We start from the raw sequence: 12,008 nt of genomic DNA on the forward strand, positions 1-12,008 counted from the left end.
CTCTCTCTGTCCCTCCCTCCCCCCTTATCTCTCTCTGTCCCTCCCTCCCCCTTTATCTCTCTCTGTCCCTCCCTCCCCCCTAATCTCTCTCTGTCCCTCCCTCCCCCCTAATCTCTCTCTGTCCCTCCCTCCCCCCTATCTCTCTCTGTCCCTCCCTCCCCCTATATCTCTCTGTCCCTCCCTCCCCCTATATCTCTCTGTCCCTCCCTCCCCCTATATCTCTCTCTGTCCCTCCCTCCCCCCCCCCTTATCTCTCTCTGTCCCTCCCTCCCCCCCCCCTTATCTCTCTCTGTCCCTCCCTCCCCCCCCCCTTATCTCTCTCTGTCCCTCCCTCCCCCCCCCTTATCTCTCTCTGTCCCTCCCTCCCCCCCCCCTTATCTCTCTCTGTCCCTCCCTCCCTCCCCCCCTTATCTCTCTCTGTCCCTCCCTCCCTCCCCCCCTTATCTCTCTCTGTCCCTCCCTCCCTCCCCCCCTTATCTCTCTCTGTCCCTCCCTCCCTCCCCCCCTTATCTCTCTCTGTCCCTCCCTCCCTCCCCCCCTTATCTCTCTCTGTCCCTCCCTCCCTCCCCCCCTTATCTCTCTCTGTCCCTCCCTCCCTCCCCCCCTTATCTCTCTCTGTCCCTCCCTCCCTCCCCCCCTATCTCTCTCTGTCCCTCCCTCCCTCCCCCCCTATCTCTCTCTGTCCCTCCCTCCCTCCCCCCCTATCTCTCTCTGTCCCTCCCTCCCTCCCCCCCTATCTCTCTCTGTCCCTCCCTCCCTCCCCCCCTATCTCTCTCTGTCCCTCCCTCCCTCCCCCCCTATCTCTCTCTGTCCCTCCCTCCCTCCCCCCCTATCTCTCTCTGTCCCTCCCTCCCTCCCCCCCTATCTCTCTCTGTCCCTCCCTCCCTCCCCCCCTATCTCTCTCTGTCCCTCCCTCCCTCCCCCCCTATCTCTCTCTGTCCCTCCCTCCCTCCCCCCCTATCTCTCTCTGTCCCTCCCTCCCTCCCCCCCTATCTCTCTCTGTCCCTCCCTCCCTCCCCCCCTATCTCTCTCTGTCCCTCCCTCCCTCCCCCCCTATCTCTCTCTGTCCCTCCCTCCCTCCCCCCCTATCTCTCTCTGTCCCTCCCTCCCTCCCCCCCTATCTCTCTCTGTCCCTCCCTCCCTCCCCCCCTATCTCTCTCTGTCCCTCCCTCCCTCCCCCCCTATCTCTCTCTGTCCCTCCCTCCCTCCCCCCCTATCTCTCTCTGTCCCTCCCTCCCTCCCCCCCTATCTCTCTCTGTCCCTCCCTCCCTCCCCCCCTATCTCTCTCTGTCCCTCCCTCCCTCCCCCCCTATCTCTCTCTGTCCCTCCCTCCCTCCCCCCCTATCTCTCTCTGTCCCTCCCTCCCTCCCCCCCTATCTCTCTCTGTCCCTCCCTCCCTCCCCCCCTATCTCTCTCTGTCCCTCCCTCCCTCCCCCCCTATCTCTCTCTGTCCCTCCCTCCCTCCCCCCCTATCTCTCTCTGTCCCTCCCTCCCTCCCCCCCTATCTCTCTCTGTCCCTCCCTCCCTCCCCCCTTATCTCTCTCTGTCCCTCCCTCCCTCCCCCCTAATCTCTCTCTGTCCCTCCCTCCCTCCCCCCTTATCTCTCTCTGTCCCTCCCTCCCTCCCCCCTAATCTCTCTCTGTCCCTCCCTCCCTCCCCCCTATCTCTCTCTGTCCCTCCCTCCCTCCCCCCTATCTCTCTCTGTCCCTCCCTCCCTCCCCCCTATCTCTCTCTGTCCCTCCCTCCCTCCCCCCTATCTCTCTCTGTCCCTCCCTCCCTCCCCCCTATCTCTCTCTGTCCCTCCCTCCCTCCCCCCTATCTCTCTCTGTCCCTCCCTCCCTCCCCCCTATCTCTCTCTGTCCCTCCCTCCCTCCCCCCTATCTCTCTCTGTCCCTCCCTCCCTCCCCCCTATCTCTCTCTGTCCCTCCCTCCCTCCCCCCTATCTCTCTCTGTCCCTCCCTCCCTCCCCCCTATCTCTCTCTGTCCCTCCCTCCTATCTCTCTCTGTCCCTCCCCCCTATCTCTCTCTGTCCCTCCCCCCTATCTCTCTCTGTCCCTCCCCCCTATCTCTCTCTGTCCCTCCCCCCTATCTCTCTCTGTCCCTCCCCCCTATCTCTCTCTGTCCCTCCCCCCTATCTCTCTCTGTCCCTCCCCCCTATCTCTCTCTGTCCCTCCCCCCTATCTCTCTCTGTCCCTCCCCCCTATCTCTCTCTGTCCCTCCCCCCTATCTCTCTCTGTCCCTCCCCCCTATCTCTCTCTGTCCCTCCCCCCTATCTCTCTCTGTCCCTCCCCCCTATCTCTCTCTGTCCCTCCCCCCTATCTCTCTCTGTCCCTCCCCCCTATCTCTCTCTGTCCCTCCCCCCTATCTCTCTCTGTCCCTCCCCCCTATCTCTCTCTGTCCCTCCCCCCTATCTCTCTCTGTCCCTCCCCCCTATCTCTCTCTGTCCCTCCCCCCTATCTCTCTCTGTCCCTCCCCCCTATCTCTCTCTGTCCCTCCCCCCTATCTCTCTCTGTCCCTCCCCCCTATCTCTCTCTGTCCCTCCCCCCTATCTCTCTCTGTCCCTCCCCCCTATCTCTCTCTGTCCCTCCCCCCTATCTCTCTCTGTCCCTCCCCCCTATCTCTCTCTGTCCCTCCCCCCTATCTCTCTCTGTCCCTCCCCCCTATCTCTCTCTGTCCCTCCCCCCTATCTCTCTCTGTCCCTCCCCCCTATCTCTCTCTGTCCCTCCCCCCTATCTCTCTCTGTCCCTCCCCCCTATCTCTCTCTGTCCCTCCCCCCTATCTCTCTCTGTCCCTCCCTCCCTCCCCCCTATCTCTCTCTGTCCCTCCCTCCCTCCCCCCTATCTCTCTCTGTCCCTCCCTCCCTCCCCCCTATCTCTCTCTGTCCCTCCCTCCCTCCCCCCTATCTCTCTCTGTCCCTCCCTCCCCCCTCCCTCTCTCTGTCCCTCCCTCCCCCCTCCCTATCTCTCTCTGTCCCTCCCTCCCCCCTCCCTATCTCTCTCTGTCCCTCCCTCCCCCCTCCCTATCTCTCTCTGTCCCTCCCTCCCCCCTATCTCTCTCTGTCCCTCCCTCCCTCCCTCCCCCCTATCTCTCTCTGTCCCTCCCTCCCCCCTATCTCTCTCTGTCCCTCCCTCCCCCCTATCTCTCTCTGTCCCTCCCTCCTCCCTCTCTCTGTCCCTCCCTCCTCCCTATCTCTCTGTCCCTCCCTCCCCCTATATCTCTGTCCCTCCCTCCCCTATATCTCTGTCCCTCCCTCCCCCTATATCTCTCTGTCCCTCCCTCCCCCTATATCTCTCTGTCCCTCCCTCCCCCTATATCTCTCTGTCCCTCCCTCCCCCTATATCTCTCTGTCCCTCCCTCCCCCTATATCTCTCTGTCCCTCCCTCCCCCTATATCTCTCTGTCCCTCCCCCATCCCTCCTTACTTCTCTGAGTGATTCGTCCATCTGGTTGTCCAATTCTTTGATCTTCTGTTCCAGCTTGTCCATGTTGTTGAGCACCTGGATCCTCTCCTCCTCCACACGGGTCACTTCCTTCCTCCGCCGTCCCTCCTCCACCAGCGCCTAAAGATGACATCACACTCTCACAATGGAATCTATGCTATGTTCTTTATTCACTGGTCCTGGAGAGATATTGGTGGTGCTGTTCCCAGCCCAGAACAAACCTGATTCAGTTGAACTAGATCTTGATAATTAGTTGAATAATGCATGTTAGTACTGAGCAGGAACAAAAGCCTACAGGTCATCCAGAACGAGGGCAAAAAAAACAACTGTGGCCATAGACATGTTCTAGGTGTTAATGTGATAGCTTCATTGGTTGAATTTAGCTGTCCACACACTCACATCTCCCGTGACCTCCTCTCACAGCGGCACAGAAACCCAACTTGAAATACAGTATTCAGCACCTCCAGGTTCTGACACGGTAAATAGAAGACCGATTCACTATAACAAACGACCCTGACCTCTAAAGCTTGTTGTGGAGGTCTAAGAAGATAAGACATTTTTGCGAGTAGATAAAATACGTGGATCCTAAATGATAAGAGTAAGTCAGATTCCAGAGGAGTTTTCACAACAGAACTAAGCAATGTAGAAGGAGGTGTTGAGACGTGGCCAAGGCCAGTGTGTGTTTTCCTCTGTAATACTTTATGGTGAGAGGGGATCTCTCTCTCTACCACTCTCATCTCTCTCTCCTTTAACTCTTATTAAACCATGAGAAGCTACATGAAGCAACATTAAGAGAGAGAGAGAGAGAGAGGGGGAGAAAGAGAGAGAGAGAGACAGGGAGGTTGGCTGAAAGGGGAGAAAGAGCGAGAGAGAGACAGGGAGGTTGGCTGAAAGGGGAGAGACAGTGAGAGACAGGGAGGTTGGCTGAAAGGGGAGAGAGACAGGGAGGTTGGCTGAAAGGAAAGAGAGAGAGAGAGAGAGAGAGAGAGACAGGGAGGTTGGCTGAAAGGAGAGAAGGAGAGAGAGAGAGAGACAGGGAGGTTGGCTGAAAGGGGAGAGAGAGAGACAGGGAGGTTGGCTGAAAGGGGAGAGAGACAGGGAGGTTGGCTGAAAGGAAAGAGAGAGAGAGAGAGAGAGAGAGAGAGACAGGGAGGTTGGCTGAAAGGGGAGAGAGAGAGAGAGAGAGACAGGGAGGTTGGCTGAAAGGGGAGAGAGAGAGAGAGAGAGAGAGAGAGAGAGACAGGGAGGTTGGCTGAAAGGGGAGAGAGAGAGAGAGAGAGAGAGACAGGGAGGTTGGCTGAAAAGGGAGAGAGAGAGAGAGAGAGAGAGAGAGAGAGAGAGAGAGAGACAGGGAGGTTAGCTGAAAGGGGAGAGAGAGAGAGAGAGACAGGGAGGTTGGCTAAAAGGGGAGAGAGAGAGAGACAGGGAGGTTGGCTGAAAGAGGAGAGAGAGAGTGTGAGAAAGTGAAGAAGTCTCACCTGATTGGTCCTCGGTAGATGCGGGGTGGGCGAGGAGGCAGAGCTTCGTAGAGTGACGACGGGTGATTCCGCCCTGTTGTCACGGGGATCTCTGCTCCATCGCTGTCCAAACTGACGCTCCTTGTCATTACCATAATAATTGTTTTCTGAGGCGGTACCATTTCCGTTAACGGTTAAGTCGAAGAAGACGGATACTGGCTCTTTGTCGTCAGAGACCTGGAGCTTCTCTAGTTCCCGGTTGATCTTTTGGAGATCGGCTAGACCGGCACCGGTACTTGGACTAGAACCAACACTCTTCTCCCTGTCCTGCTCCGATCGCCCCAGCTCTGAACACAAAGACAGGATGGTCTCCAGCCGTTGGAGTTCCTACAGCACACACAGAAACATGTACACTACCGTTCACAAGACAGTGGTCACTTAGAAATGTCCTTTGTTTTGGAAGAATAGCACAATTGTTGTCCATTAAAATAACATCGAATTGACCAGAAATACAGTGTAGACATTGTTAATGTTGTAAATTACTATTGTAGCTGGAAATGGCTGATTTTTTATGGAATATCTACAAAGGCGTACAGAGGCCCATTATCAGCAACCATCACTCCTGTGTTCCAATGGCACGTTGTGTTAGCTAATCCAAGATTATCATTTTAAAAAGGCTAATTGAGCATTAGGAAACCCTTTTGCAATTATGTTAGCGCAGCTGAAAACTGTCGTTTTGTTTAAAGAAGCAATACAACTGGCTTTATTTAGACTAGTTGAGTATCTGGAGCATCAGCATTTGTGGGTTCGATTACAGGCTCAAAATGGCAAGAAACAAAGATCTTTCTTCTGAAACTCGTCAGTCTATTCTTGTTCTGAGAAATGAAGGCTATTCCGTTTGAGAAATTGCCAAGAAACTAAAGATCTCGTACAACGCTATGTACTACCCCCTTAACATAACAACTGGCTCTAACCAGAATAGAAAGAGGAGTGGGAGGCCCTGGTGCACAACTGAGCAAGAGGACAAGTACATTAGTGTCTAGTTTGAGAAACAGACGCCACACAAGTCCTCAGCTGGCAGCTTCATTAAATAGTACCTGCAAAACAGCAGTCTCAACGTCAACAGTGAAGAGGCGACTCTGGGAACACATGGTGCAGCAAGGACCTCAACAACTCCTGCGACCTAAGAGGTATGTATCAGATGCTCTGCTCACACCTACTGTAATGGCCTAAACCACACAAAAACAACACTAGACACTATGGAACACAATTCCTGACATTTAATCCTAGTAAAACTTCCCTGTTTTAGGTCAGTTAGAATCACCCCTTTATTTTAAGAATGTGAAATGTCAGAATAATAGTGGAGAGAATGATTTCTTTCAGCTTTTATTTCTTTCATCACATTCCCAGTGGATCAGAAATTTACATACACTCAATTAGTATTTGGTAGCATTGCCTTTAAATTGTGTCAAACGTTTCAGGAAGCCTTCCACAAACGTCCTATAATAAGTTGGGTGAATTTTGGCCCATTCCTCGTGACAGAGCTGGTGGAACTGAGTCAGGTTTGTAGGCCTCCCTTGATCGCACACGCTTTTTCAGATCTGCACACAAATTTAGGTCAGGGATTTGTGATGGTCACTCCAATACCTTAACTTTGTTGTCCTTACGTTATTTTGCCACAACTTTGGAAATATGCTTGGGGTCTTTGTCCATTTGGAAGACCCATTTGCGACCAAGCTTTAACTTCCTGACTGATGCCTTGAGATGTTGCTTCAATATATCTACATACTTTTCTTTCCTCATGATGCCATCTATTTTGTGAAGTGCACCAGTCCCTCCTGCAGCAAAGCACCTCCACAACATGATGCTGCCACCCCTGTGCTTCATGGTTGGGATGGTGTTCTTCGGCTTGCAGGCCTCTCAATTTTCCCCCCAAAGATAACTATGGTAATTATGGCCAAACAGTTCTATTTTTGTTTCATCAGACCAGAGGACATTTCTCCAAAAAGTACGATCTTTGTCCCCATGTACAGTTACAAACCGTATTCTGGCTTTTTTTATGGCGGTTTTGGAGCAGTGGCTTCTTCCTTGCTGAGCAGCCTTTCAGGTTGTGTCGATGTAGGACTCATTTTACTGTGAATATAGATACGTTTGGACCCGTTTCCTCCAGCATCTTCACAAGGTCCTTTGCTGTTGTTCTGGGATTGAGTTGCACTTTTCACACCAAAGTATGTTCCTCTCTAGGAGACAGAACACGTTTCATTCCTGAGTGCTATGACGGCTGCGTGGTACCATGGTGTTTATACTTGCGTACTATTGTTTGTACAGATGAACGTGATACCTTCGGGCATTTGGAAATTGCTCCCAAGGATGAACCAGAATTGTGGAGGTCTACAATTTGTTGTTTTCTGAGGTCTTCGCTGATTTCTTTTGATTTTTACAAGATGTCAAGCAAAGAGGCACTGAGTTTGAAGGTAGGCCTTGAAATGCATCCACAGGTACACCTCCAATTGCCTCAAACCGTGTCAATTAGCCTATCAGAAGCTTCTAAAGCCATGCCATAATTTTCTGGAATTTTCCAAGCTGTTTAAAGGCACAGTCAACTTAGTGTATGTAAACTTCTGACCCACCGGAATTGTGATACAGTGAATAAATAATCTGTCTGTTAACAATAGTTGGAAAAATTACTTGTGTCATGCACAAAGTAGATGTCCTAACCGACTTGAAGAAACTATAGTTTGTTAACAAGAAATTTGTGGAGGTTGAAAATAAGAGTTAATGACTCCAACCTAAGTGTATGTAAACTTCCGACTTCAACTGTACATGAGCAATTACAAATCTTAGAATCAGATATTAAAATACTACCAGAACCCACTGGATTCTCCAATTACATTGAATGAACTACAGGACAAAATACAAACCCTCCAACCCAAAAAGGCCTGCGGTGTTGATGATATCCTACATGAAATGATAAAATATACAGACAAATTGGCTATACTTCAACTCTTAACTTCTTGGTGACATGGGGGCAGTATTGAGTAGCTTGGATTAATAAGGTGCCTGCTACTCTGTCCCAGATACTAATAATATGCATATATTAGCAGTATTAGTAGAACACACTGAAGTTTCTAAAACTGTTTGAATGATGTCTGTGAGTATAACAGAACTCATATGGCAGGCAAAAACCTGAGAACAAATCCAAACAGGAAGTGAGAAATCTGAGGTTGGTATTTATTCAACCCATTCCCTATTGAAATCCCCTTGAGATATGAATGAAGATTCACTTCCTAGGGCTTCCACTATATGTCAACTGTCTATAGAATTGTGAATGAGGCTTCTACTTTGTGGTGGGACTGAATGAGAGGGAAATTAGTCAGACTACTGGCAGAGAGCCAGTTCCAGGTCACGCGCATACAGCATGATATCTTCCTGCGTTCCGTTCCTCCTCAAGTCACAAAGGAATTCTCCAGTTGGAATTTATTGAAGATTTATGATAAAAACATCCTAATGATTCATTCTGTACTTAGTTTGAAATGTTTCTTCGACCTGTAATATAACTTTTTCAAGATTTTGTCTGAAAAAATGGTCGACCAGCTCCAGCGTTTGGATAGGTGTACCAAACGCGCTAACAAAAGTAGCCAGTTGGACAAATAACAGACATTATCGAACAAATCAAGCATTTATTGTGGACCCGGGATTCCTGGGAGTGCATTCTGATGAAGATCAAAGGTAAGGGAATATTTAGCATGTAAAATATGGTTTATGTTGACTACAACATGGCGGCGAATTTGACTTGATTGTTCTGAGCGCCGTCTCAGATTATTGCATGGTTTGCTTTTTCCGTAAAGTTTTTTTGAAATTTGACACAGCGGTTGCATTAAGGAGAGGTATATCTATAATTCCATGTGTATAACTTACATCATCTACATTTATGATGAGTATTTCTGTTGAATCAATGTGGCTATGCAAAATCGCTGGATGTTTTTGGAACTAGTGAATGTAACACGCCAATGTAAACTCAGATTTTTTTATATATATATGAACTTTATCAAACAAAACATACATGTATTGTGTAACATGAAGTCCTATGAGTGTCATCTGATGAAAATCAAAGGTTAGTGATTCATTTGATCTCTGTTTGTGCTTTTTATGACTCCTCTTTGGCTGGGAAAATGGCTGTTTTTATTGTGGTTTGGTGGTGACCTAACATAATCATTTGTGGTGCTTTCGCCGTAAAGCCTATTTGAAATCAGACACTGTGGTGGGATTAACAACAAGACTACGTTTAAAACGGTATAAGATACATGTATGTTTGAGGAATTTTAATTATGAGATTTATGTTGTTTTGAATTTGGCGCCCTGCACTTTCACTGGCTGTTGTCATATCGATCCCGTTAACGGGATTGCAGCCCAAAGAGGATAAAAGGCCTGATTTGTAGAGTGCTGCAGAGATGGTTGTCCTTCTGGAAGGTTCTCCCATCTCCACAGAGGAACTCTGGACCTCTGTCAGAGTGACCATTGTGTTCTTGTTCACCTCCCTGACCAACACCCATCTCCCCCGATTGCTCAGTGTGGTTGGAAGGCCAACTCAAGGAACAGTCTCGATGGTTCCAAACTTCTTCCATTGAAAAATAATGGAGGCCACTATGGTCTTGGGGACCGTCAATGCTGCAGACATATTTTGGTACCCTTCCCCAGATTTCTGCCTCGACACAATCCTGTCTCAGAGATCTACAGACAATTCCTTCAACCTCGTGGCTTGGTTTTTACACTGACATGCACTGTCAACTGTGGGACCTTACATAGTCAGGTGTGTGCCTTTCCAAATCATGTCCAATCAATTGAATTTACTCCAATCAAGTTGTAGAAACATCTCAAGGATGATCAATGGAAACAGGATTTACCGGAGCTCAATTTCAAGTCTCAAAGCAAAGGGTCTGAATACTTATGTAAATTATGTATTTCTAAAAACCTGTTTTCACTGTCATTATGGAGTATTGTGTTTAGATTGATGAGGGAAAAAAAACTTGAATCCATTTTAGAATAAGGCTGAAACGTAACAAAATGTGGAAAAAGTCAAGGGTTCTGAATAATTTCTGAATGCACTGTTTCCCATGCCAATAAAGCCTTTTGAATTGAATTGAGATGAGAGAGAGAGAGCAAAAGAGCGAGAGAGAGAGCAAGAGAGCGAGAGAGTGAGAGAGAGAGAGCAAGAGAGTGAGAGAGAGAGCAAGAGAGCGTTAGAGATAGAGAGAGCAAGAGAGTGAGCGAGAGAAAGAGCGAGAGTGTATATCCACCTGCGGTATATTCCCAGTCATTAATTCAATCTGGTTCTAACCCACATCTGACGTTTCTGTTATGGGTTCCAAAATGACCCGGACCAACCCAACTGGGCGGAACTCCAGATGGCCTGACTTATGGAACCACACACACACACACACACACACACACACACACACACACACACACACACACCACGGAGAGCCCAAAGACGTCTGTACTTTCCTCTGAACCAGACCCAACAAAGTGAAGGAGTGAGAATAGCTACGTATCTTAGCATAGGCTAGCAGCCAGAGGTATCTGCCTTGGCACTGAACCTCCTTCAGGGAACATGTGTGTGTGTGTGTGCATATTCATCTGTGTGTGTGTGTGCGTGTGTGCGTGCGTACGCCCAAACAGTGCACCTCCTGAACAATGTCTTCAAGAGGTCGAGAGGTGAGAGGGAAGTCATCTGATTCCACCCATCCTGTTCCTAATTGAATTACTATTTCATTTGGATCATTTCAGACACACACACACACACACACACACACACTACTCACCAGTCTCTCCACTTCCTGTTCTCGTAGTCTCTCGTCTCTCTGGCGATGGTGGTAGTCAGTCAGTTCTTCCTTCCCACTCAGGGAGCTGATACTGCCACTCCTCACCCTGAACCCCCCTGGTGGGGTCAACCCCGCCCCCAGCCCCACCCCTCCCTTTCCAAATGACTGCCTTCGTTCCTCTAATCCTAGCCCAGGCTCCAGTCTTCCCCCCCTGTGCTCTCTCCGCCTCTCCCCCAGAAAGAGCTCTGGTCCAGGGGAGGCTCCTCGGCTGGCTGACCTCTTTGGCTCCTGAAGGCTGGAAGTGGAGCTGGTGGAGGTGAAGCTGAGTATCTTGGCCACACCGGGGCTGGAAGAGCCCCCTGATAGGGACGGTGAGGTCACGTCTGGAGGGGCCTGGGTGGGAGATTCAGGGATGGAGAGAGAGATGGATTCCACCCCCTCTCCTTGGTTCCGGTTCATGTTTTGGGCATGGCTGTAGGTGAAGTTAGTCATTTGGTTATGGTTGTAGTTGTTGTTTGTGGTGTGGTTTTGGCTATTGTTGTGAGAGGAGTTGCGTAGAGGATTAGAGGTCAGGGGGAGGGAAAACAGGGCCAGGGCTCCGTTGTCATGGGAACGAGGTGATGATGAGGGGCAGAGGCGGGGCAGTGAGCAGCTGTGACTTTCCATTATGCCGCCTATAGACCCTGCAGAGTACTTCCTGGTTCGGTTGCTAGGCACCGGCTCATGGTTGCCGTGGCTTCGTAGTCCCAGGCGGGGACTCGAGGGCATGCTGGCTGCTCCACTAGTTGGAAAGAGGGATGAGGGTGGAGGAGAGGAGAGGTTATCACCACCGGCCACTGAGTTAGAGGAACCTCCACAGTTCCGCATCGACAACAGGGGGGAGGAGTTTGGGTTTAGTGGGCGTCGCCCATTGCCAGTTGAGATGAGCAGGCTGTCCTGTGATTGGTATGATTGTTTCCGGGTCATGGAGGTTCGGGAGGAAGGGGGGTCAGAGCGCCGAGAGGGGGAGCGAGGGGCGGCAGCTTTGCCAGAGAGAGGAGGACGATCAGAGCCGTAGAAGCGCCTAGCCTGTTCCTGATAGGCTGACCACATCGAGGTGGGTGAGGTCACAGACGTGGTGGGTGGAGACTGGGAGGGAGAAGAGTAGAAGAAAATTCATTAGGAATGTCCATCTAGCAGGGGTACTCAACTACTATTTAAGAAGGTCCAGTCACACACATTTCCTAGGTGCAGTGGCAACCTATTCAGGGCAAGTGAGGCAGATTATTTTGGTTGTTGTTGCCTGTTATT

At 50.3% G+C, this 12,008-nt stretch overlaps 1 protein-coding gene across 1 annotated transcript in view; it reads right to left on the reverse strand.

Annotated features, from left to right (window-relative positions):
* The window catches only part of LOC110489570 (pleckstrin homology-like domain family B member 2), a 65,837-nt gene that overhangs the window by 23,655 nt on the left and 30,174 nt on the right, over positions 1 to 12,008 (reverse strand). The window contains 3 exon segments of the mRNA XM_036943685.2: positions 3,422 to 3,559; positions 4,918 to 5,283; positions 10,719 to 11,846. Coding sequence (XP_036799580.2) covers positions 3,422 to 3,559; positions 4,918 to 5,283; positions 10,719 to 11,846 — 1,632 coding nt within the window.

This window comes from Oncorhynchus mykiss, chromosome 15 (assembly GCF_057628025.1).
Source record: "Oncorhynchus mykiss isolate SJ-2025 chromosome 15, ASM5762802v1, whole genome shotgun sequence".
NCBI classification, from domain to species: domain Eukaryota; kingdom Metazoa; phylum Chordata; class Actinopteri; order Salmoniformes; family Salmonidae; genus Oncorhynchus; species Oncorhynchus mykiss.